Here is a 26,345-nt window from a genome sequence, read left to right on the forward strand (position 1 = left end):
CTGGCGGTGGGGAGGTGTGGGGGCTATGGGCAGCTGGGCTGGCTCTCCCTGCCCAGAGCTCAGGGAGGGTGGATCTACGTGAAGCAGGTGATGTTTTTAATTCAGCACTGATTCATCTCTTACCCCGGGTACCCACAGGACAGCTGGAGATGCAGTGGCCTGAGGAGCCAGAGCAGCGGGCAGGTGAGGATACGGGCACCCTGGTGCCGGGGGACATCGGCATCGGCTCCCCGGCACCGCTCAGCCCCCCATCCCCCCACCAGCCCGTACCCGCAGCGCCACGCTGCAAACAGTTAACCCAAAGCCGATGGGGAAATGACCCCTCGGCCTGTCTCCCTCTCGGGCGGGTCCAGGTGGTCCCAAGGAGCATCTCCTCCACGAGGCCGTGGCCCGTGCAGCGCGGTGGCCACCCCGGGGTGCCGGGCAGGGCCGGGGGCCTGGGCTGGGCTGTGTCCACATCACGCGGTGACTGGCGCTGGCTCGTCCCGGTGAGGGGACCCATCGCCCGAGGTGGTTGGCAAAGGCATCATGCAGCCGTGGGGAGCAGGACCCCCAGCCCAGCCTCACGCCCACCCCAGGGAGGGGACAGCGTGACCGAGAAGCCCCCCGCTTGTTGCTTTATGCCGTGCCGGAGCGGACCCTCTAGAGGGCAGCCGGTTCCCAGCAAAAAACCCATTTTTTGATGAACAATATTCTGCAGCCGTCGTCGTTCCCAGCTGCCGTGTCCCCGCTCAGCCCCAGCGGTGGGATGCAAAGCTCAGAGCAGCTCACGGCTCAGGTCCCAGGCCAGGGGACAGATGGGCACAGCCAAAATGGGACTTGAAACCATACCCACGGCACTTGAGCTGCCATCACACCAGAGGATGGTGTGCTTCAGGCAGAGGGGTATGACAGGACGGGACCTCGGGATCCGCTGGGGCTGCACCATGACAGGCTGTGGAGCATGACCAGAACAGTTTGAACCTCTTGGAGATGCCACAGGGTCATTGCTGCCACCACTGCCCCCGTGCCCTAGTGTCCCTGCATGGCCTGTGCCTCAGGGCTCACCTCCTGGGGAAGGTTCAGTGCCACACGTGATTGACGAGGACAGGGACATCCCAGTCACTCGGGGCTCACCTTGCATCAGCTCTTTGTCCCCCCAGGAGATGGAGGTGCGCTCTTGCTGCCCAAGGCTGGAGAGCAGGGGAGCATCGGTGATGTCTTGGCAGGGCAGCGAGCGAGGGAGACCCCCGTTCCCCCATGCTCTGGGCAGTTTTTATATTAATTTGCAGATTCAGCTAAAGCCGAGCTCCCGTGAGCTGGTGCAAGTGGTGGCAGAGGGAGCGGGTTCGGCTCTTTCCAAAAGCTGCCAGTTCTTCGGGGCCCTGAAGGAGGGGGTGGTCAAGTCTCAAATCTCTGGCGCTGGGTGTCTTTGCACGGATTTGCCCAAATAATGTGTATTTTCAGCTGGTGCCGGTGTCCCACCCGGCTGTCCCAGCATCTCTCTGGCCCCAGCTGCACAGGGTCAAGGAGTCCTTCAGCTTTTCACAAAAGGAAAAGGACCAAAAAACCCCTGCAGTTTTAGTTTCCCTCATTAGAGGGCAGTAACACACCCGACTGGGGCCAAGAGCGATGCCCAAGAAAAGGGAGATGGGAGACGATCTGGGGCGAGCAGGGAAAGGCGATGGTACCCGCCTGGACTCCACTCTCCTTTCCCAGCGAGGCGAGGCTCCCAGAGCTCATTATCTATACTTTCTCCCCCCACCCCCTTTCTATTTTTCTCATTTGGCTGCAGAGTGAAATTCTCAGATTTTTGGACAGCTCTCGAAGGGTGCCCGGGTCAGAGATGGAAGAGAGCTGCTTTAGGGAAGGCAGGAACGGGGCAGCGTTCGCACCCGGAGAGGTGAACTGCACCACCCAACACACCGGGAACAAAACGAGACCCACTCATTTACTGTCAAAAAAACTCAAACTTTACTTGCGTTTCTCTCAATAAATAATTTACAGTATATACACGCGGTGACACTCCCGTGGGTCTCAACGCAGGGAGGAAATGGGGGGGACCTTCTCATAATGCCCCCCCCCTTTTCTTACGTATTTCTTTTGTTTCCAAGTATCGGGTCTATCTTGGCCACACTTCACCTTTAACCAGAACTGGGTCAAACACAACCAAAAATAAAGTGCTTCACTGTTTGCTTCTAAAATAGGGGTACCCCAACCACCATGTGACAGACGGCCACCACTGGAGTGCTCACCTGGACAGTGGGACAGAGCCACGCCATAATCAAATAAGACTTTCCTTGGCTGGAAATTACCCCAAAAGCCACAGCGCACCGTGCTGTAGGCTGTAGGGTGATTGCTATATAGGAAAGGGAGGTCTTAAGGGAAGTATTGACTTGTTGGCACGCTGTGGCTTGGCCAGCTAAGACCGCTTTCGAGAAGCTCCGTGTCTTCAGCGGGATGCTTTGCACAGGCGCTGTTAATCTATGGGGTAACACAGCAAGAAGAAAAAAAAAAAAAAAGTTTCCTTTTACCCAGTGACGAATTTTGACTTTCAGAACTTGCGTTTTCAATTTCTAGGGAAGACAAAAACTTGGTTCTTTCTTTAACAAAGGAAACAAAGAGCCCAAATCAGCCTGGCTGAGCAATTAGTGCATTGGGAAACTAAACTGTCCTGGTGCCACGGTCCAGCGGCTGCTCTCCTCAGCGCCTCCAAACTGTGAGATCCTTACTTCAGAATCTCCCTAAACAGAATACCTGGGGCACCAGCAAACAAAGCAAGGAGCAAAGTAGTAAACACATCTTTTTGTTTTCTTTTCTTTCCTTAAACATTTAAAAACCAATTACATCTCTTCATCTGTACAGTCACACGAGATCAATGCCAGGGCTCTATATATTAAAGAGACAATATAAATTACATCCATTGACACAATTTTGCATTTCTCTGCTGCTTTACAAATGGAGCTCTAGAGCTGTTAGGACACAATGAATAGTCACGCTGAGTATTTACACCAGGCTGCCTCTTGGCACCAGTTCAGACTGCCAAACGTAGCCTGCTCCCACCTCTTTTGGTGCTAGCTTGTCTCATCATGCCCAGAGACCTCCCCTGAGAGCAGGAGGTGCCCCCAAGAGTGACACGTGTTTCGGGGCTGGTTTCTGGGAACTTCCCCCTGAGGAAAGGAGGGGAAACCCATCGAGAGGTCTCCAAGATGCAGACCGAAGGTGGTCTTGCTGTTTGTTCAGTGGGCGATGAGGTGAACCACAGAGGAACACGGAGAGGAGATGGGCAGCACTATGTGGTGGGGAGAAGGAGATTATCGGTGGTTTCAAGGCAGGGGACAGACATTTGGGGGCAGTCGGGGGGTCCTCTGCTGCATCCTCTCTTCTGGCTGGATTTCTAACATTGCCCCATTTCCGATTCAAGCCCAGAAGGGCTTAAGGTGCAACTGGTTCTGCAATGGGGTTGCAAGTCGTGGCCCCAGGACGAGGAGCGGAGCAGAGACCTAGCAGCAAACAAACAGAGCGCAACGCTCCTGCTCCATCCCAGGGCCCGGCCGAGCCCGGGCAGGAGAAGGGGTGCGGGGCTGGAGGGAGGTGCGCACCGGGTCTCCCACTGAGCAGCCTCCCCGCTGCCAGTTTTAGGGGACTGGGCAGCAAATGGCGCAAGGAAACTCATCCAACGCTGGGCAGAAGTTACAGAAACCGCTTGAATACTGGCCAGGTTTCTCCCGTTGCCATCAAGAGTCCTCGGTGGGTCCGGGCAGAGACAAGGGAGCCAGGAATAAAACTACTGAGTGAATCAGCCGAATGAGCTGGCTGAAATAGGAGATGCCCTTTGAACCACAGCAAACGCAAGCCAAGGCTTGAGGAACATGTTCCCCTTCCACCCAGAAGATGCCTGGCGCTGGCGGGCGGGCGGGCAAGTGTGCGACCCTTCCCCACCATTTCAGCCCCTTGCACTGCCTTCTGCAGCGATGGGGCTGTGGGGAGAGCGTGACATGCCCCAAAAGCAGATCGCAGGCCCGGCCAGCAGAAAGCCCAGCTGTGCTGGCCAGGCTTGGCCCCCTCTGGCTGCTCCACACCCTACTCGCAGGTTCGGCTCTCCAAAGACAAAGCCACGTTCACACAATGCCAATGTCACAGTCACTACGTGCATTTTCGGGACCTGGGGGAGCCCTATGAGGAGGCGGGGGCTCCTTGGCACCCATGCTACTGGGAGGAGGATGATGATGAGAGGGGGAGTGAGGAAGGTCCAGACAAGGTACAGTCCAGCAAAAACTCCTGACCGGTCCCACTGGCAGCACGCTCCTCCCAAGCAAGAGCTGGGAAGGTGGAGGACCTGGTGCTGAAGACAGGGGTTGAGATTTGAGGACAACCCATGCAGCTCTGACATCCAACCTCCCGTTGTCCAGTGCTGCCGTCTCATCTCTGGTCCCCTCCTGCTCCCCATTCCCCGTTCTCCACAGTGGGAAGGAGCAAACCTCTATAACAAGCCCAACCAACACTGACTCAAACACAGCAGTGCTACCCAGAGGGCCGGAGAGGTCCCCGAGGGAGCCGTGTTGCCCGGGGCCAGGTCCCGTGTCCTTTCATAGAGGTGCAGCTTGTCTTTGTTGGAGTGAAGCATCTTCACATCCTCAAAGGCGTAGTAAGCAGCCAGCATGAAGTTGACATCCCCCGTGGTGAGGAGATCGAAGACGCAGGACTGGAAGTAGAGGTCCTCCACGGGCAGCTTTTCCCTGCACTTGGCCGTGGCTGTTTCGTACGTGAAGGCCTCGGGGGGCGCCGACAGGCTGGGCCCCTTCCTACGAGCACGACCCTCTGTGGCCTGAGCCGAGCGAATGGTCTGGAAGTCAATCTGTTGGTTGAGCGGACAACCACGGAGGCACAGGTAGAGGCCTTGACTGTCCCGGTCCTCCACGGCGTTGACCACCTCCTCCGGCATCCGCACAGCAAAGGTGAGGTACCGGCCCACCTGCCTCACCACAATGGTGGTGCCAATGTACTTTGCCTGGATCTCGATGTGTTGGCCCGACACCTTCTCGGTGATCTTCAGGCTGTTGGCTCCATGCTTGTCCCCACCATTCTTGGAGCCATCGGCAAAGGCAGCAGGGAGTTCGTCCATCTCTGCCTGGTAGACTTTCTGGTCGACACACTCCTGGAAGCTCTTGAAGATGATCGTGAGCTGTGGGCAAGAGAAGAAAGGAAGAGGGTTACAACCAGCCATGACCACCTGAGAGCACACGACCACCACCAGGAGTAGTGTGGGAGGTGGAGAAGCCGTCTCAGCCCAGCCAGCAGTGTGGCCTTCAGCTCACGGGCAGGTGCTTCATCCTAAGAAGTTGGTCCAACTTTCAGGCACCCAGACATGGCCAACCTGCTTCAGCACAGTGGTAAGGGTGCCATGTATGGAGTGAAGACCCAGATGCTGGACTGAACGTACCACCTGGATCTGTTATCTCCAGGCCCAACATAGGAGCTCCCTTGTAGCTGGAGCTGGTTGGAGTATCGCTCACAGGCTTGTGGTGGCATGCCTGCGCATGCAGCACTGTCTTGCCCCCAGGGCCTGGCAGATAGCAGAGGGGTATGAGCCCTGACTCTCCTAGAGGCGGTGAAGCTTCTCCTCTGGCTCCCATGGCATTTACATCCTAAAGGCTGGAGCTCTTTCTCTCCCTGGCCGCTTGCAGACCAACAGGGTCTTCTCCTCTGGGCCCCAGAACATGTCATGCTTCTTCTCAACCACACAGACACACATGTTCAGCAGGTTTGAGTGGGCAGACCATTCTAGGGGTGATATGGGCATACACTGAGCCCAGCATGGCTCCCCACCCTTGGCTGGGCTCAAACACAGGTTCCTTGCTGGAGGACCTCACAGCGCTTGCTCTTCCCTTGCTGGCCTGGCTTTGGGGGGCAAGGCTTGAGGAGGAAGAGGAAGAGTAGAGTTTGCATGGGAGGAAGAGCAACTTGCTCTTCTTCCCATGCAAACTATGCTTCCTCTTTCACCTCTTGCAGACTTGCTCTTCCTCTTGCACCTCTTTCCATGAGGGAGGAGCAGCAAGGGGGACCTTCCCCCACGTGGGCCCCATGAAGGGACAGACTGAGACCTGGCCAGAGCAGGGCAGGGCTGGAGGAGAGACAGCTCCAGCAGCTACAGGGCAGGTACGCCCGAGGGCTGAGTATGAAGGGAAAAACTGAGGCTCCCCAAGGACTGGGCTGAGCATGGTGGTGGCTCCCAGCACCTCTGCTCCCAGTGGTGCTGGCGAGGAGCCCAGAGCTGTCCAAGACCCTGGCAATGTCCTCTTCTCCCACCCACTCCTCCGCTGAGTGCCCAGATGGCTCCCAGCCCCACGGAAGCCGTGCTATCCCCTCCTCAGCCACATCGTGAGGCACCACTATGCCCTGGGTTTCAGGCTGCACTACCTCTCGCATGGACCTCCTGCTACCTCTTCTGGGTCCAGCCCTGCCTCCGGATGGAAGAAGAAAGGACACCACGGAACAGCGTGCAAAAACACAAGAGTCCAGTGGACCGAGAGGCTCCCATCCTTTCCAACAGCACATGGTCCTTTAGCAATGACCCAGTAATGCTTTCCACAGCTCATGCTGCAGATCTCATGACTAATGCCTCCTCACCACAAGCCCGTGAGGCAGATAACGGGTGAAAAGGCTCAATTAAGATGGTGATCTTGGGATCCAGCCTGGGAACTGCAGGTCCCTGGAGTCCTTAAGGACCACTTTACTCAAGCCAGAGTTCCCTGCAAGCTTCAGCAGGTTTTGATGTCGTTTGGTAGGTAAGGAGTTGAGAGCACCGTTAAGTATCTTTAAGGAGGTTTATTAGGGACAAGTCAAAACCAAAACACCAGCTCCAGCTCAGGTTAAAAGGGTCACATCCAGAGGTGAGAAGCAGTTCCTGTCTTACATGTGCTTCTCTCCTCTCCCCACACGCAGGGAGAAGCAGAGCTCCCAGACACGGCAGACATCTTCCAAAAGCAAGAGGCTGCCTCCTGCCGAGCCTTCCTTTTTTGGAACAAAAAGCGGCCTGTTAGCTTGCGCACCACAGAGCAACATGACAGTTCATCAGCTCCGGGTTTCTCCTGAAGCTGAGGCCGTGTCACACATGTCCTGCTCTACCACAGCAGGACACTTTCACTTGGGTTTTCTCAGTGTTTGCCCTGTACCTTCAGGATGTTTCTTTAGGCTGTCAAAGCACCACCAGAGTAAGACTGTGCCCCACAAAATGCCTTCACTTGGCTGCAAACTGCAGCCTGGGTAGAGGGGACGGCAGTGCAAGGAGCTCAGCTCCCTCCAGGCTGTTCCCTGCGGAGCTGGAGACTCCCTGGAGGGCGGTCCTGGGTTTGCTTGGACTTTGGCTGTCTCCCAAAAAGGTGCCACCATCATTCCTGGCCTGGCTGTTCACAGCAACGTGGAGTCCCCCAGGTGGGAGCCCTCTTAATTTGTCATCCCCAACTTTGGCCATGATCGCCCTCTGAGCTGCAGCATCTCAGCCTGCTAACCACCACGGGGCTGCACGCGCTCAGGAAGAAACCACAGGCCATTTAAGTGACGGCGGGGACAGAGGAAGGATGGGCGTCTTGGTATTTAGGGCCAAACGCTCAAATTCAGAAAAGCTCCCACTCGGTCTTACCCTCCCCAAGGAGATGTGTAAATGGTGGAGGTGAGAGACGGTGGGAAGAAAGGCTGTTCAGAAGCACCTCCTCTGCCCTTGCCCACCTCCGCTCTCAGGGACATGCCCGAAGCTCACCTTGCTGGTGGCGGTGGCCGTGGAGCCAGGCAGCACCGGCGTGTTGGTGACCTGGACATTCAGGTAGTTATTGTCTATGAGCGGCCAAGCCCCTTGCACCTTGCAGGTTTGGAAAGTGTCTGTGAAAGTCCTGAGATGGGGGTCCCCGAAGAGCCCGCAGTGGGTATAGTTGGGGGCAGCCGAGTGTTTATGAAAGCTCTTCTCGTAGTGGCAGATTTCGGGGCTGTCGGAGCGCTCCTGGCTATCCCCGGGGGGCAATGTCCGGAGGCGGGGCTGGGACGTGGGGCCATCCTTGGAGCAGTTGTGTTGCACCATGAGATCGTCTATGCCATGCACGGCAGAGTGGTAGGCCAGGTCGCCCCTGCAGGTGCGGGCGGTGCGGCGGGTGCAGTGCGCGTAGGCGCGCAGCGCCGTGCAGAATTCGGGCGCCTCCTCCGTGCCCAGGTGGTGGGAGCCCGACGTGGCCGCCCAGAACTCAGAGTTGCACTTGAGGATCTTGCATGGAGACGTCACTGCGGGAGAGGAGGAAAACACAAAGTGGTCAATGCTTGCACGCCTGTCTGTGGGACACCCAACTCTATCTACAACTCTATCCAACTCTAGCAAGAGGTTGGTGTCCTCCTCCCACAACCCAAACTCATGACATTGGCTCTACTGCGTGACCGGGTCTCGCTCACCAGACGTGACCCTCTCACATGACCCAACTCTCACGCAAAGTCAAAGAAACCAACAGGATCTGCCCCAATTTAAGCCAAGAAGGGAAAGAGCATCCAGCCTTTAGATGAATGCTCCTGGGGGAAAAAACAGGGTGTGGAAGAATGGGACACATTCATTAGCAGGGATAAGGGAGGATCATTAATGCGGGGGGAGATGCAATGGGGTTTTTAATGCCTTTTTAGGGTTTGACATTCAAAGCTCTGTGCTGCATGAATTACTGTGCATTGTGTCCAGACCGAGCTCTATCAGTGCAAAAATCTCTCTGCCTGCCTTTTCCTCCTTCACGGGCATGGGGAAACCCAGCCCTGGCATGACCCCTGCGTCCCCGACACACGTCGGCACGCAGAGGCTGGAGCGGGACCTGTACCGTGACCAACCCAGCGGCCACCCCATCATCCTCACGGCTGCAGTGGTGCTGAGAGCAACCCCTACCAGTGTCCCCAAGCCCCCCGGAAAGAAGCAGGAGACAACCCCCTTCTTTTTGCCCACCGTGCGCCCCTTCCCAGCCCTGGGAGCCCATTCCCAGCCAAGGCCCGCTGAGGGACAACGAGAGGTGGAGGAGAAAAACCGGGGTGGCAGGGTGCGGGGATGCCAGCCGAGCCCCCCCGTCGCGCCCGCCTTGCGTTGCCCATGTGGAGGCGAAGCCAACGGCAGTAGCGCCTTTGCCGGGCTCAGCCGGAGCCCCAGTGCCTGCTGCCAAGGCGGAGGAAGGAGGCAAAGAAAATTCAGATCCTGTTTTTTCCCCCCGCCCTCCACAACGTCTGTTCCCCCAGGGCAGCGTGGCTTCCCTGGAGCAGACTTGAAAGCAGCTGTGCAAAAAAGCACATGGCCATCATCACTGGCCATCGCACAGACGCTGCTCTGCCCGTGCCAGTTCGGACTCGTGCTGGGTGAACCCAGGCTCAGATCATTTAAAATCCATGGTGTTTTCCTTCCTCTCATCTCAATCGACCCCCTCGGAGGGCTCGGAGACAGGATGGGCTCAGGCACAAAAGGCAGCAGAAGGACGAGAAGAAAAGCCGCACCATTTCCAGATGCTTTCGTGGTGCCTCTCGCAGGCGTACACATATATTCCTGTCTCAGGGTTTGTTTAGAAGGAGGCTGGCAAGGCATCTGCGCCAAAACCATTTCAGATTTGTTTAAAAAGAAAAGTTACAAAACCCAGTATTGTTTCAGGGAAAACAGTATGTTTTAGTTTTAAACATCGCAGCGCTGGAAACCTAAACATAGTTGGTGCTGGAAAATCAGAAAGGGAGACCAAGGCTATAAAACACTAAGCAGTCCGGCTTTAAGAAACAAGCCTGTCTCCTCTCCCTTTCCAAGAAGAGCAAAGTGCAAATAGGAAACGGTGACAGGTTCCTCACAGCTTTAAAATTCGTGTTTAATAAACTCAGATGCTAGCAACAGCACTGAGAACCCAGGAGCTGCTTTGTCTTGGCAGCATCCCATAGAAACCTGCAAGAAGCCGTTAACTCATCATTGACCAGCGATGACTTGATAACAAGCTTTTGACCTGGGACACGGGCTCACGCTTTTGCTAAGCCTCCTGCATTTATGGGTCAAATTAAAAACATTTATTATTTTATCTCCCTTTCTTTTCTGCCCCAAGAGTGTGGGTTTCCACCAAAGACACTTGGCTTGTCAGTGGGCTTCCCATCACAGCCGCTGCCCTGCCATGGAGTGTATTGCTCAGCGTTTCTCCTAGATGAGAAACACAGAATCATAAAATGGTTTAGATCGGAAAGGACCTTAAAGATCATCGAGTTCCACCCCCCCTGCCACGGGCAGGGACACCTCCCACCAGCCCAGGTTGCTCAAAACCCCATCCAGCCTGGCCTTGAACACCTCCAGGGATGGAGCTTCCATCCTGGGCAACCTGTTCCAGCATCTCACCACCCTCAAAGTGAAAAATTTCCTCCTAATATCTAATCTAAATTGACCTTCTTCCAGTTTGAAGCCATTCCCCCTTGTCCTACGTGATGCAAATGATGTCTGGTTCCCAGCACGCCGAAGAGCCCAGCTCCCCAGCGCCGCCCGCCCGCCCTGGCTCTGGGGGCTGTGCGTTCAAACACGGCTGCTGCGATACGCTAAAGCCAGCACAGTGCCTACCGCAGAGGGAGAAGTAAGGGATGGCATCTAATGCAGGTCATCGCGCAGTCGGAATGGCGGGAGCAAGCGAGTCTGCTGGCACGGGGAGCGCAAACAGGGGCGTTTTGGGGCGAGATGCTCGCGGTGCCGGCGTGGGTTTAGCGGGATGGAAAATATGGAAAATGCATCTCACGCCCTCTGATGAGAGACGGTGAGCACAGCTTTACAGATCCCCCAGGACCCTCCCAGTGGAAGGTAGGAGTCAAAAAGCCAAGCAGAAGTGTGACCAGTGCCACCATTGCCAGCTACCCAAAACAACTGTGGCATCAGGCAATTAGAATCATTGCTCTCCTAGCAGTTAGGCTAATGTACAGCTTGAGGACACCCTGAGGTCGCATGCGGCCGAAGGCGCTGTCACTGCAGACAGGTTTGCCAGCACAGCCCCGGGAGGAGCTGGAGGACACGTCCCTGGACGTGCAGGACCCACACACCCCACGTCACCCGACAGTTCGGTACAGCCCCGGGATGCACGGTGCCAAGCATCCCATCCAGCGAGCAGCTTGCAGAGCCCGGGCTGCTCCAGCCCTTCAGCCGCCGTGTAGATGGGCTGGGTTGTTTTTTTTCAGTAGGAATAAAGCCGTAGCCTGTCGCTCTTTAAGGACATCCCTCATTTGCTTGGATCAGGAGACGCAGGCGCGAGCTGTGGCAGCCTACGGACAGGGTGGGCTGCTGCAAAACAGCCCCCCGACACTCAGGGCTAAGCACATTCCTGTGCCGAGCATCCCTCACCGCCGCACCGCCCCAGGGTCACACATGACTTTATAAGGTACTGAGTTAAAAAACAAAAACAAAAAAAACCCAAAACCCATGGGCAGAGAAGCCCATCTCCTTTCCTCCCCGGGCCTGAAGGGGGAGTGTTCTTCTTTAAGATGTTATCGCTCCGGTTTTGGCACCCATCCCTTTTTCGCTGTTTCGCTCAGGGCCCCATATAAGGCCAGATTTCCAGAGCCAGGTGCCGAGCGGCAGAGGCGGTGTGCGAGCGGGACCGCGCGCCCTCCCCGGCCGCTCGCGCCCGGGTTTTCCCAGAGACGCTTCTCCAACCGCACCGGTGGCCGCCGGGTTTGGCAAACCCCTCGCTGGCTGCCGGGGAGGGACCACGGCCGATAAAAGCCACGGAGGAGGAGAGGAGAGCAGGCACGACCCTCTCCCGCTCCGACCAGCACGCCTTGCCTCGTCCCCGCTGGCAGCAGCTTTGGCTCAGCGGTGCAGGCTCATTTGTACCCGGGCCAAGAAACGATGTTTATTCAATTCCGCATAATCTATTTTCCATCGACTCACAATGGATCTGTTTTTCAACCACTGATGACTTAGCACGGAAACAAACCCCTCTCAAGCAGGAACCCAGCAAGGCTCTCCCCGGATCTGTGAGACACCCCCCAGGGGGTGTGGGTGATGCCACCACCCTTGTCCATCACAAAGGGTCCTTCATCCCAGGGATAGGTGACTTCAACCCCAGCCACCTCCCAACCTCCCCATCATCTCCTCCTTTCAAAGGCTTGGTGGTGCCACTCCAACCAGGGACAAAATTTCCTTTGGTATCTTGAAACCAACAGTTTTGGGAATTTTCAAGCCAGAAGAGATCATTAAATCACCTGGACCAAGATAGCCCCCCCCCGCCGTGCGCAACCCGGTGCCCCACGTTTGTTCAGGTATACCTCCCATGAGGACTTCTGCAGTGTGCGCAGCCTGAAAAGCCACCCCTTTCCTCAGCAGGCTGTTTCAGGAGTTTATCACCTTTACAAAACATGGGTCTTGGTTCTAAGTGGATTTTATCTGACTTCATTGTACGGACATAAAAAGAAGCAGTGATTTTCTCCAAAGCAGTAAAAGGTCCGTTAGTAACCAGCATGTTTCCCACAAAGATATTTACACACCGCAATCAAGTCACTTGTCAGTCCTCTAGATAAGCTAAACGGTTTGCACTTTTAAGTTCTCGCTGGAAGGTGTTTGCCCAGCCCCACCATCAGACCTCCCTCCGGCAGCCTTGTTTCCTGCAAAGCTACCACCCCAAAGGGCGATCCTCATGTGGGACACAGGCTCCGCCACTCTCCCGAGGTCACCCCTTTCGCCGGGGCGTTGCACCGCAGCGGGCACCCAGATGCGCTCTTTGGCCACGACCTTTTTCCAGAGCTCCCGGTTTGCAAAGCACCGGTCCTCCATCCCGCAAGCATCCCATAGTCCACCTGCTCCGGGAAGCCCCCACGTGCTCGGGAACATGGGGTATCTCACGATGTAGGTCCCACTGCTCTGCCCTCGTCATTGGTATGTTATACTACACGCTGTTAAATCAAGCGTTCAAACATATGACATGCACACGTCTAATTTTAACAGCCTTTTAATTATCACTGCTCCCCTATTTTCCCTTCAGCTGGTGTCAGGCTAGCTGGATCTCCTTTACCCAAATCACGTTTTTTCAGAAAACTAGCACAAAACCAACAATTCACCTATTCTCCTGGAATTTCTCTAGCAAAGACAATTACTGGAAATTAATTTCACAAAGCAAAAGCCATTTCCTTTAAGACTCTTGGCTACATGTTAACCAGACCTGTGAATTTTAAAGCGCTCACTGCTAAGAGATGTTGTTTAATATCCTCTTGGTTACTAACGGGTTGGAAAGTATTTCATCACCCGCATGTGATGCAAATACATCATCCCGCGTCTTTCCAAATATATGGATTGAAGTGTAGATGTGCAAGCCTCACACATGCAGTAAAGGCTTTTTCGGAGAACACAGTAAAACGTAATTACCTTTGGCCTCAGATCTGAGCACCCAGACTTAGGCTCCTAAACACATATTTATTTAAGTAATCTAAATAAACATATTTATGCTGACACCTCAATAGGAAAGGCACGATTCTTGGAGGTGTTAAATACCAGCAACATCTACCAGCCTCAAGGAGATGTGGGCTGCTCAGCTCCCGGGCGGACAGCAGTCACCACCAGCACCAGAATGACCCCAAGAGAGTTAAAGAAACCCACACTGCTCCTCAAAAACCTTACCGACAGGATCCCTTCCAGAAAGATTTCGGGAGTCCAAAGCAAAACCAGAGGGGATGAAAGACATGAGCCCTTGGCATCCCGCCCCTCGCACAGTCCCTGTCCCGGCGGGGAAGTCTACGTGAGCCACCCCACCTGCTGACCATGCTGGACCCATGTCTTGGTGCGCGGTCGATACACGTCAACCGGTGCCGTGTCACGCCAGGGAGAGAAATGAGCCCATCGGTGCTGTCCGCAGCCCTGATGGATGGGGTGTCGTGGGCAGGGGCAGCTCTCCTGAGCCCCAAAGGGCACCGTGGGGAGAAGAAGACCCAAGGGCCACCTGACCCAAGCTTCGTGAAAGGATTTGTGCTCGATGGCAGCGCCGGGCTCTTCCAGCGACCTCCTTTGAACTGTTAATCAAGCACAATCTTGCAGAATAATAGCCTGGTTATTATTGCCTTGTTTGCATAACAAAGAGGCCCAATAAAACTGATTTGACTGTGCTCAGAGGGGGTGTGAAAGATCAGCCCTGAGAAAAGAGCTGCAGGAATGCAGCAAACTGCTCCAAAGCCTCAACCCAGGAAGAAAGACAATGCAATTTGCCATCAAGAAAAGCCCAATAGACCAATAAATTACCCATGTGCAAAGGGATTAGATCAGGTTTCAGTTGCACTGAAGTGGGGGGAGGAGGACCAGGAGGAGGGAACTGAAGGAGAAAAATAAACCTGACTCTCTTAAAGCGCTGGAGCTCATGCTTTGCAAGGGCGTGCATGGGAAGGTTGGCTCGGAGGGGCCACCTTCCACGCTGGGGCCTGGGGTCTGTGCTCTCTTCCACTGGCAAAAGCAGCAGATGCATTAAATCCAGGCAATGGACATGCTGGAGTGACTCTAGATGTATCTGAGAGCGCACCTCAATCCATGCGGTTTCTTTTAACCCAGTCCTTGTCTTGCTCAAGAGGATGCTGGGGAAAGGCTTCTTCCAGTTTCTTTATGTCAAATGAGGGACACGGAAGGAGTTTTCTCGTTTCAACCTGTGTCAGTCACTAAAGCATCTGGAGGACCTGCCACGGCCAACTCCCTTTTGTCCTCAGCACCGAGTTCATGGCCCCCCATCTCTCTGCTCCTGGCATTGTGGAGACACAGGGCAAGCACAGGCAGGAAAAAAGCAGTCAGTGGCTTCACCGGCTACAGCACGAACCATTGGATGCTGCCGAAGGAACCCTTGATCGTTCCTGTCACTTAGTCAACTCTTTTAGCTCCGAGAGTCAGCTTACCACTGACCGGCACATTCAGTGAGGACGAATGTGTCTCTCCCCAGCCCCCCTGGCCAGCATTGCTCCTCCACGCTCACCTCGACATCTCCATGCAAGAACGGTGGGGAGACACCATCGGAGAGGGCATCAACCATGGAGCCTGTAGCCAGGGGCCATGAAGCAGCTAACGATGCTGCTTGGAGAATGACAAGCAAATCTTGGGAAGTGCGGGAGGCATGATGGGCTGAGAGGAGGAACCAGAGTTTACAGCCAAAGCAGTAACAGAGTTGCAGACTTTGCTCTTAAAACTTCATCCTGGGCTTCAGGCTTCAGCGTTGCTTTTGCCATGACCGTTGAGCTTCCACCAGCTGGGAAGCAGCAGCACCGGCGGACGGTTCGGAGGATGCGGGTTTTGCTCCACAGACACATGCTGCGAGCTGGTGGATGGAGGACAAGGAGCGAGGGAGGGAGGGAAGTGATCTCCTCTGATTCTCCATCTGCAGAAGGGCGCTAATGAAGCTGGCTCCCCGCCACAGCGTGCCGCGGGCTGGAACGTGGTGCTGGAGCTGCACACCTGGGCTTTCCCAGCTTTTGGGGAGCGCCCGGCCGCCTTCCCCAAGAGTTCTCAAGAGCTGGTAAAGCTCCTTGAAGGGAGCGGTCCATTTCACAGATGAGGACGCTGAACACGTGAAGGGTTTCACCCAAGACGAGCCCGGTGGGAAGAGAGGTGGATTCGCCCACTCATCCCCTGCACGAAGCATCACCCTCAGCTTCCTCCCCCGGCCAACGCCACCCATGTCGCCATCCCTCTGAAGCAGCGGTACCCAGACGAGGCCACCTCCGCCAGCCACCCCCATCGCCGAGCGTTTCAGGTTTCCAGCAGACATCACTCTCCCCACGCCGAAGCTGTTTTCCCAGGGTGCCTTTGAACAGGGCTGCCACCCACCAGCGCCCGGGGGCCCCCCAGGTGTGGCAGCGGGTCCCTCGCCCTCCTCCCCCTCGCCCGGGCAGCGGCAGGGCTGGCAGGGAAACGCTTTCTGCTCACAGGTGTGGATTCCCTCTAGGAATAATCATCCCCGCCGTGCTCTTGTGAAATTTCAGCCCTTCAAACGCCGAGGTAAATGAGACCCGAAACGAGGAGATGGAGAAAAGCCCGGAGCACATAAATCTGGATGAGGCAAATTTATACAATTAAACGCCTGCCAAAAAAATTGCGGCATCTCAATCGGAGGCGTTGGTTTGCGCGCAGGGCGTGGGGTGGCAGCTGCCCCGGCTGGCAGGCAGCAGAACCACCAGCCCACCGAAAAGCCATACGGCCACCCGACTAACGCTGGGACCGCTCGGGGGATCTAGTGGATCCCCTCCTGCAGGCTGGGCTCCCACCCGGCACCAGATTCGCTCCCCACCGCTCACGTCCCATGGAAGCCACAATAGCTCTTCCTCCTTCACAGCCACAGACCTTCAGAGGTTTGTTTATTTTTAAATGCACCTGATTGCTGCCCCCATCGCGCTCAAAGTTTAAATTTTTAGAGAAAAAGTAACTTTCTAACTGGAACCAGCCCCCCCCTGGTCCAGCTGCTCGGCATCCTCCCACCCTCAGCACAGCGATGCTCTCGCGCCTCTGTGGGCTGGCAAAGCCCAGAGACAGGATCTGTCCCTAAAACGTCCTGCCACGTGTCCTCGTTATCCCAGAAAGGGCTGTCTGGAGTGTGTCACACGGCAAGAAAAAAAAGGTAGCTTGTCCAAAAACCAAGATGCTGTAGATCATTACTTGGGCTTTGGGGACCAAAGTCAACAGCTGTCCAGAAAGGAGAGGAAACCAAGGGAGGCGAATGGCATCTTGGGGTGCATCAAGAAGAGTGTGGCCAGCAGGTCGAGAGAGGCCATCCTTCCTCTCTGCTCTGCCCTGGTGAGGCTCCATCTGGAGTATTGTGTCCAGTTCTGGGTTCCCCAGTTCAAGAAGAACATGGAACTGCTGGAGAGGATCCAGCAAAGGGCTACGAAGATGATTAGGGGATTGGAGCATCTTTCTTACGAGGAAGGGCTGAAGGACTTGGGTCTCTTTCTAGCCTGGAGAAAAGAAGACTGAGGGGGGATCTTATCAGTACTTATAAATACTTAAAGGGAGGGTGCCAGGGGGATGGGAACAGGCTTTTTACAGTGGTGCCCATTGATAGAACAAGAGGTAACGGGCACAAACTTGAGCATAGGAAGTTCCATCTAAACATTAGGAGGAACTTCTTTGATGGCGGCAGAGCACTGGCACAGGCTGCCCAGAGAGGGGGGGGAGTCTCCCACACTGGAGAAATTCCAAACCCACCTGGACGCCGTCCTGTGCAACTGCTGTAGGTGCCCCTGCTCTGGCAGGGGGGTTGGACTGGCTGAGCTCCAGAGGTCCCTTCCAACCCTTACCATTCTGTGATTCTGAGAAAATTCTTTGGGCTCAAGCTTGCTCTCTGCCTGACCCACAGAAACCCTGTACACGCAAGGACAGCTCCGCTTGCTGGGAATTAAATGGCCGAACTCCCCTGGATGCTCGTGCAGCGGAAAGTGGGACCCGACACCCTTCTGGTGCTCCACCCTGAAGGACTTACTGTTCTCGCATCTGCAGGGACGCCAGCCTCCGGGCCGCCCCGCACACCACGGCCGGGCTGTTAGACAGAGCGGCTCAGTCTGCGCCTACGAGGGCTGCGTGTGTGTAGGAGCCAGCTTGTTCTCCGCAGTAAGAGCCCGATGACTTCATCAAGGGGATGGCATCTGGTTTTGCAGTTGGCCATAATTCAATTCTCCCCCTTGCTGCAGGAATTTCAGCTGGTGAAGCAGTGATTTACTCAGCCGGGCTGCACTTGAGTGCAAAGCAATCTTGAGGCTACAATCGAACGCCCTGTTATTTTGAGAGCTCACGGACAAGGGAATAAATATCCTCTTCTTTTCATCCCAGTACTTGCCAAGTGCAGGGTACAAAGCTTTTTAAAGGCATTTAGGGGCTCTCCTCTTACAAGTGCGTTCTGGGTGCCACGCACCGCCAGGCAGGGCTCTGCCTGCACAGATTGCTCCTGATCTGCAGCAGCGAGACAGGATTTGCCAGGACAGCCAGAAAAAAGGCCAGGTACCCCCCCACCTGCCCCACCACAGCTACATCTCTGAGCAGCCCCCATCCGTCCGTGAAACCCCTTCCCCATCACCCCAGCACACATCACTCCTGCCTTGCAGCAGCCCCAAGTTTCTCAGCACCCTTCAAACCACCTGGGACCCTGATGCTCTTTTTTTTCGGTCCTGGGTTCCCACGCTCCCCTGTATTCCAGGTTTGGTGTCTGCTCCAACAGGCAAAGCAAAACAAACTCAATCAAACCCATACAGACGGACCAAACCCCTTCGTCTTTGACCCTTTTTGCTGTCCTGCTAACGCTCATCCCTTGGGAGTTGTACCACTGGGCTGGGGGTTCTCCCAAAGCATTGATGGGCCGAAGAGGGGCTCGCTCAGGCCGTGCACCCCCCTGCCAGAGCCTGCGGTTGCTTTATGGGATGTGCCCATCAGGGAGCCAGAAGGGAGACCACAAAACTCATTGTCACTGGGGCCTGATCCAGCGCCGCAGCCCGGTGCTGTGGGGACAGCAGGTTGGCGCGGAGACCGAGCAGAGCCCCCAGGTTAGGAAGTTTTTGTGGCTGCCCGGCCCTGTGACCACTTTCCCGTGCACATCCCACTCGTCACAGCTGTTCGGGCCACAAAGAAGGAAACCTCAGCTGCTGCCATGAAAAACCCAAAGTCACTCTTAATATCCCTCCCCGTTCCCCGTAACCAAGGGCTGGGAATTTCAGGATTTTCTGTGGAAAAAAGCAACATATCCACCCCATCTGCATTAAAAACAAGGCGCCTCCTTCCAGCCCCGCAAAGAGCCTCGCTGGCAATCGCAGAGAACTCCCTGTTCCAAGTACGAGACCGGCTCCGAGCAAGCAACAAAACAGGGAAGCCAAAATATTTCCAGGTTTACGTTTGAATCCCTCCCTTCTTCTCTGCCCTGACAACATCCCGCACAGGCGCGCTCGCTCCCCTGCCGCCACCTTCCCCGGCCCCCGGCACGGCTCCCCATCCGCAGCGTTGGGGAGGTGTTGTTTTAACAGCCTCTAAGCCCCCCTTCTCAATTTCGGCTTAATGCCGTGACCACGTCCCTCCCTGCCGCTGAGACAAAAGCCATTTATCAACCGATCCCATACACCTCCAGCAGGAATGGATCCTTATCTGGAATCAACTGCATTGCTCAGATGGACCAAGGGCAAAAAAATCCTAATTTTTTTTTTTTTTTTTTGAGGCGGGAGCATATTACAGCCGAAATGGCAAAGCTGAAGTCAAACCGGGAAAGCCAAAGCAAACCGGAGTATGAGGGAGCGAGCAAAGCCTGACATCTGGGGCAAAAAACACCCAGGGCCAGTTTTTGAAAGTACAAGAGGGTACCAAAAGGATTTGCGAGAAAACTCAGCGCAGTTTGTACCGGGAGGCACAGGCGAGCACCCCGGGACATCGGGGTCCCAGCCAGGAGGGGGGAGCACCCATGAGCATCCGATGCTGGGACTTGGCACAGGCAGGATTTCTGCCAGGGGAAAGTGTCAGCAGTGGCTTTCTCCCTTCCCGGCTGCCCCACACTCAGAGGTCATCCTGACCCACACCGAGGGTCACCCACGCAGGGGGGGGACCCACGCCGATGCCCCCAGCCCAAGGGTGCTCGATGGCCGGGGGCCACCCAGGAGGCAGCGGGGTGAAGCCATCGGTGCGAGAGCGGGAATCCAGCCTGGGGTGTGCGCGTAGAGGTGCGGGGGGGGGGGGGGGTTAAGCAAATAAATAAATAGGGCAGGACTCGGCGAGGCACCGATCTGACACGCCGAGCGCCCACTTGGGCAGCCTCCAGCCGCCCCGCTCAGCCAGGGCTCCCAGGAGGGGTGCGAGGCTTCCTCGGGGCTGGGAACCTGCTGGGAACCCACAAATTCCCAGGAAGCAGAGTGGGGAAAAAAGGGGCAAAGGATCTTCCAGGGAATAAATCCCCCTCCCTTCCCCCCCCCTTTTTTTTTTTTTTTTTTCCCTCCTATCTTCCCACCCCAAAAGCTTTCAACGAAAGCCCCCGGCGTGCTCCCAGCCCTATGCACGGGGAGCACCGTCTCCGCCTGCGCCCCGCTCCCGCGGGCTCCGGATCGCCTCGTTCTGCCAGTTCTTTGCACCTTATTTGACTGCTGAAGGGAGAATCAAACAAAGCAGCCAGCCAGATCTCCTATCAAGTTCTTTCTTGCACCGTAAATCTCACAGCCTCAACGCTTTGCAACTCAAAACGCCCCGAAAAAGGACGTTAAGCAACACGCATGGGAGCAGCTCCAGAGTTTCCTGGAAAAAAAAAAAAAAAAAACAAACCAAAAACAACCAAAAAAAGGGGGGGGGATCAGCTTCCAGCCTCCTTGGGGATCCCCAAGGAGATGTGGGGTCCAGAGGGACACCTCAAGTGCTCCGGGCAGCGCTGAAAAGTCTCGCTTTCCTGCAATAGGGCTAAGAGGGCAAATGGGGGGGGAGGAAGGGCGTAAAGCAGTTATTTATTTATTTACTGCATGTGTGTGCAAGACACCTACGGTTATGCAAAAGAAAGGCAGAGGCGATTTAAAAATTAATAAATTTAAAAAAAAAGTAAAATTTTACGAAACTAAAAAGATAAAACGGGGAGATTTAAGCGTTAGAGCTTTTCTTTCTCCCTTCTGCTTTCTCTCCTCCCCCCCCCCCTTGCAAATGAGAAAAAAAAAAAAAAAAAAAAGAGGGAGGTAAAGAAATTGGAGAGTTTTGGAAGGAACAAATCCGCCTCTGTGGACTGGGTTTCCCCTCCCCCAACAAAAACAAGCACTCAGGGCTTGAAGGAATTTGCAGGCAGAGATCTGCCAAAAACATTGTGAAAAACTATGGGGGATTCATTGGAAACAGATGGCGTTTTCAGCTGTAATTCTGAAATTCTCTCCTTTTCTGACACAATACAAACAAACCGGGGCTGGGGAGGGGGGAGGCAGAGCCCAGCGATCGGGGCGAGCGGCCGGGGGTGCGCGGCGAAGGGCCGGCGGGCGAGTGCTCGCCCCGGAGGACCCCCATGCTTTTTGCGGGACCATTTGGTTGCCGTCCCGCTCTCGGACACAACCCAACAGCTCCCGGCCCGACCGGGGCAAGTTTTCCAACGAAATAATAGTGCTGAGCACACACACACACCCGCCCCAAAATACCCCATCCCGAGGCTGGGGGTGGATGTTGGGGGTCGGCGGGGAGAGAAGGGGGATCCCGCCCGGTACCTCCCGCGCATCCTCCGCCGCGCTGCCCGGCCCAGGTGAGCCCCGCGGCTGTGTGTCGTGCCCCCCCCCCCCCCCCCTCCAAGGACACCCGACCTTCCCGAAATCACAAAGCGACGACCCCCTTTACCCTCCCACCCTCTCCGCACCCCCCCTCTGGCTCTTCCCTTCGCGAGGGGTTCGGAGCGGGAACCCCCCCCCTCCACTGCACTCAAGGGTAGAAATTTGGCATCTGGGGTGTTAACGTCTAGGTGCCCTCCTCCCCCCCTCCTTTTCATTTCAAGGCTCAGAGCACACCCGGGAAGGAGAAAACAACGTAACCTGCCCGACGCTGTCAGAACCCCCCCCACACCCCCCCCCGGCTGCCTCCGCCGGGATTCGCTTTGATTTCCACCATCTCCTGCCTGGTGGGATGAGGCAGCGGGGAGACAAAGAGGATGAGGTCAAGGAAAAACACCCACCGCAACTGCTAGGGGGGAAAGGGAATGGGGGGAATGGGGGGACCCACACCAAAACCGAGCCCCCACTTGCTTCTTTTAAACATGTGGCCAACTGCTGCAAAGAGAGGGAGAGAGAAAAGAGGCCCAGAGACAGGGGGGATGGAGGCGGCTATCCAAGGGCTGCGAGAAATACAGGGAGGGGAAGGGGGGAGGATAAATCTTCAAAATAAAGAGGCTGTTCCTTACCTGAAGGGAAGATGCAGAGAAAGACAGGGAGGATTTGGAAAAGTCCCAGGGCTGTGGATCCTGCCCCTCTCCCCATACCCATCCATCCAGCTCGAGCTTTAACCACTATCCTCTCCCTGGAAGAAGAGTTTAAAAAGAAAAGGAAAAAAAAAAAAAAAAGAAAAAGGTGGGGGAGAAGGGAAGAGAGGAAGAGGGAAAAAAAAAACAAACAACAACAAACAAAGGGGAAAAAAATAAATCAGTCCAAAGAAAGACTTGGAAAAAAATAAAATAAAATCAAAAGCCCCACATGGCTCCCGCGGAGCGGTGCAGGGACGGGCGGCCCCAGCTCCGGGCTGCGGTGGCCTCCGCACTGAGAGATTACACAGACTTTTTCTCCTTCTTTTTTCCTCCTCCTCCTCCTCTCCTTCCCCTCCTCCTCCTCTCCTTCCCCTCCCATCACAAACCAGCCCCAACCATCAATCATCCCGGCTGCCTTCCAATGTCTGCATCCTCCTCTGCCTGCGCCTCCTCCACGCCGCGGCGCGGCCGCCCGCCTCCCCCGGCCATGCTGCTCCGGCGGCCGGGAAGGGGCGGAGGAACGAGAGAGGGGAAGAAAAAAGCCTGCGAGACCCGCACAAGGGGGTTCTTGCTGTGGGTCGAGCCACCGAACCCTCCCGTGCCCTGTGGGGAAGGGGGGACAGGGGGTGGGATGGGGTGGCGGTGGTCCCACGCAGGGGTGGGCTGCGGGAAAGGCTCTTGAGACTGGATTTCTCCCCGCCGGCTTGCATCGAGGCTCGGTCGCAATGTGGGAGAGGGGATTCCTCCCACCCCACGGGGGTCTCGACACCCAGCGTGCCTTTTTCCCACAGGCCTTACGAGCGCTTTCGATTCCCCCAAAATTAAGCAATGTGGGGCAAAGGGGCCGTCGTACAGCAGAGGGGGGAAACTGAGGCAGGGAGACGGTAGGCAGCTCGTGCGGGGCAGGAATTGCGAGAGCGATGCTGTGGCCCTCAGCCCGCTGGGACATGGCCCACCCCACCCCCCCCGGCACAAGGAGCTCCTCCATGCTGCCCCAGCCTTGGCTGCGCAGTCGGTGTGAGCGTTTCACAACCGTTCCAGGTCATTCACCCGCACTGGCACTGGCACTGGCAGCGGTGAAGTAAGCCCAGGTGACTCAGAAACAGCAAGTCTCATAGATCCTTATCATTAGACCAATACTCCTCAGAGAGGGGGACAACTGGCCAGGGGTCCCCGAACTCAGCTGCCAGCCCGCTGAGGACTGATGGAGAGGACTCACGTGTACCCAATGCTATCTCAGGACCTCCACCATAAACTAGTCTGCACCACCCGTCCACATACGGACCTGGATATTCAGCTTTCTCTGGGGGAAAGCCTCACCAGCTGTGTTGGTACAGTTGTCCTGGGGGGTGTCACTTTGTTAGCAGCCCCGGGCAGCCCCCAGGCAGACGGCACTCCTGGGAGCACCCTCCCTGCTCACAGACCATGTAGATGGAGCAGCAGCTCGAAGCACACAGGCATTTGCCTGCTGGGCTTCAAAAATCCTGCTCTTTTCCACCTCCCGCGATGCCACAGCATGAGGAGGAGAGCAGGTTGGATCTGCAGCCCCACCATCCATCCCCTTCCACCCAGGAACGGGCTGAGCCAGGAGGGAGGCATCCCCTTAACAGCTCACTTGGATCTATTTAAAATTTCTCTTGAAGGATGTTTTAGCCACAGTGAACTAAGGCAGCTTCACTTCTGAATGAGAGTGCCCACGGGTGTAATACGCTTTAATTAATATGCTTTAACTTCCCAGTTTTAGATCGTTAGCCCTCCTTTGATTGAGTGCCCCCTTGCCATCCTAATGTTTCAACTCCTTTCTCTTGGGGATCTTACAGGAAGAATAAAAGGATGCTGGTTGTTTTACACAACCCTTCTCCCAACTCTGCAAGTGCCCTTTAACAAACGGGTTAAAGTCCGAGTCCTGCAGCTCGGTATAGGCCTGGGATGCTCCTTGACTCTGCTTCTAGTTGTCCTTGGAAATCCCCTTCCCTTCTGCCTCACAATCCCCCTTAAGGATGCTTTTTGGAGTGATGATAGCTTAAAGTCTCCAAGAAGACTCTGTGATCTTCTCCTGTAGCGGGCTGAATCTGTGATTCAGCTACATCAAATATCCCATGGAAGGTGAGGTGAGGAATAGGAGATGGGAGTGAATATCCACGAAGCCAAGGGATCTAACAATTCTTATCTAGTTCTCCTTGGGGAAATTGAGCCCCCTTGCCTCCAAAAGAAGGAGGAGCTTCTCCGGGGCTTTATCCAGGCTGCAACTGGAATTAAAATGCTGAAGCTTTTCCATCTGGGACCCAGATGGGATCCAAAAACTCCTGGGGCCTTGCCTGCTTGACTGGAGATCTGCCTTGGTCCTGATCCTCCTACAGCTGCACTCAGATGATGTCCACTCAAGTCAGAAGGAGCTCTGTGTGCAGAAGAGCTGCCAGACCGGGCTGAGCTGGGCAGGAGATGAAAGCTGGCAGGCCGGATCCAGACCTGTAGCAAAGGCAGTGTGGGAGGAACGCCTACTCCAAGCACCTCTTTGTGGGGGATGTCAAACAGGGGCAAATATGTCCAAACTCTGCCAGCTGCTGCTACCACCCAAGAAGAAATGGCTGCTGATGGGATGTGTAGGCAGCTGGAGCTGGAAGGGGCATGGAGGGAGGAGGGAGAGGGTCCGTGAGCTGGGGAGAGCCCAGGCGGGGGTGGGGGGGTGGGGGGGTGGCAGAGAACCAGGGGAAAGAAGGGGTTTCAGACCCCAAATCCCTTCCTCTTGCTCTCACCCTGTCCTCTTGCGCTGCAACTTTGGCTTTTATTTCAGTCTGAGAAACGTCACTTCTGCTGTTATCCCGGCTGATGACATACAGCACGATCTATTTACTTTTAACTCAAAAACCCATCTGAATTACACACTTTTAAAATCCAGCTGCTAAATAGCTGCTGCGAGGCTGGTTTGATTGTTTGACCTAAAGCGCCACTTTGGTATTGCCGTTTTGCAGCAAGCTGACACGCTGCAAGGATAGACCGGGATCGAGTTCGAAGCATTATTTTTAAAATAATGCCCTGGTTGGAGCTTCTGTCTTTGGTGTAGGGAAAACTGCGCTGCCATAAAGCAACGGTCCGATGCCCCTGGCTCCAGTTTGTAAAAATTTCTCCTTGATTTTGCTCAGTTGCATCATGCATTGCAAACGGGATTGCTGTTTTTGGCACCGCTCAAAGCAGTGGATTTCGCTGGAGAAAACAACAGATGTGTCCAAACCGTAACTGCAGAGCAGGAAAAGGCCCCAAATAAGGTGTGTTTCTGAAATCCCGCTCCCCCTTCCACTTTTTTTTTTTTTTTTTTTTTTTTTTTTAATAACCTTCACCTTTCTGATTAGCAGGATCAAAGATCTGGACTTTAAATCACCTACTGAAATGCAGGTTATGGGAAATTCAGATCTCTGCCGGGCTTAATGGGAATATCTAGGCTTGGAAACACAGAGTGACTGTGTTTTCCCCTGCTGCTTTTATTTCTCGAAGCCCAGCCGGGGCTCCCCGTTTAGGCAACGCCGAGCCCGATGCTCTTTGCAAACAGCATGTGGGAAACCACCCACCGCTAAAATGCAAACACCTCTGAGGCACAGCGGAGTTACGCTGTGCGGCGGCTCAGCTCCGGGGGGCAAAGGCACCTCCGTGGTCACATACACACTGATTCTCGTGTTTGGTGTCATTAGGGAGGGGTGACACGCAAATCACAGCCGGGGTTAGCCGACAGCATTCTCCGAGGTGTTTGCAGGATGAGCGGGAGGATCCCAGTTCCCAGGGGAAACTTGTCTGAACTTTGCTTTTCTCTGCCCAGCATCACACCGGGCACGGCTGTGGGCTTCGGTGGGGCTGAATGAATGTGTCTAATTTGAACCCTAAGGTTTACAGACCATGCCTCCCCTTACAGCCTTCCTAATGGAATTATTCACTACCTGTAATTACATGGCTAAAATAGTAAACATGGGTATTTCTGAAGGACTGTTAACGAGCAGTTAGAGGCATGGATGTCAGGGCTCCTGCTCTGCTCCTGACTCTCCCGTGAACTTTCTGCGTGGCCACTCTTCATGCAACTATCTCCGCACGGCGTCAGCGCGTGCCTTTGCCTGCTCTGCCTCGGGACAAGGCATGCAACGAACGCTGCTCCTGGCCCGGCACGGATAAGACGCGATCACCTGTGCAGGAAGATAATCCTGAAATGTTCTGCAACGACATATGTTTGGGGTGAACAGCAAAATGCAAATTGCTCCCTAAAGGAAGAAGAAAGGACGTTTGGAGTGGAAACCCCCAAACTGTTGTCTGGGGAAGTTTGAAGATTGATCCCAAAATGTTTGTGGAAGTAAAACCAAACACTGTGCTCTGAACAGTTCCCTTATTAAAGAAAAAAACTCTGAAGAAGAAGAAAACTGAAAAAAAAAACCTTAATCTTTCTGCAGTAACAGCCACACCTCTCATGTTTGCCAT

General features: G+C 55.1%; 1 protein-coding gene across 1 annotated transcript; it reads right to left on the reverse strand.

Moving 5' to 3' along the window:
- Positions 1-4,462: 4,462 nt before the first annotated feature.
- Positions 4,463-22,161, reverse strand: RGMA (repulsive guidance molecule BMP co-receptor a; the record flags this gene model as incomplete). Its single annotated transcript, XM_082488740.1, has 3 exons — positions 21,828-22,161; positions 7,739-8,250; positions 4,463-5,164 (listed from the first exon to the last, which is right to left on the reverse strand). Exons 1-3 carry the CDS (start codon positions 21,907-21,909, stop codon positions 4,463-4,465), a joined length of 1,296 nt encoding a protein of 431 aa, XP_082344866.1. The 5' UTR covers positions 21,910-22,161.
- Between the last annotated feature and the right edge of the window lie 4,184 nt (positions 22,162-26,345).

Source organism: Vanellus vanellus (genome assembly GCF_965231255.1).
Source record: "Vanellus vanellus genome assembly, chromosome: 11".
Lineage (NCBI taxonomy): Eukaryota > Metazoa > Chordata > Aves > Charadriiformes > Charadriidae > Vanellus > Vanellus vanellus.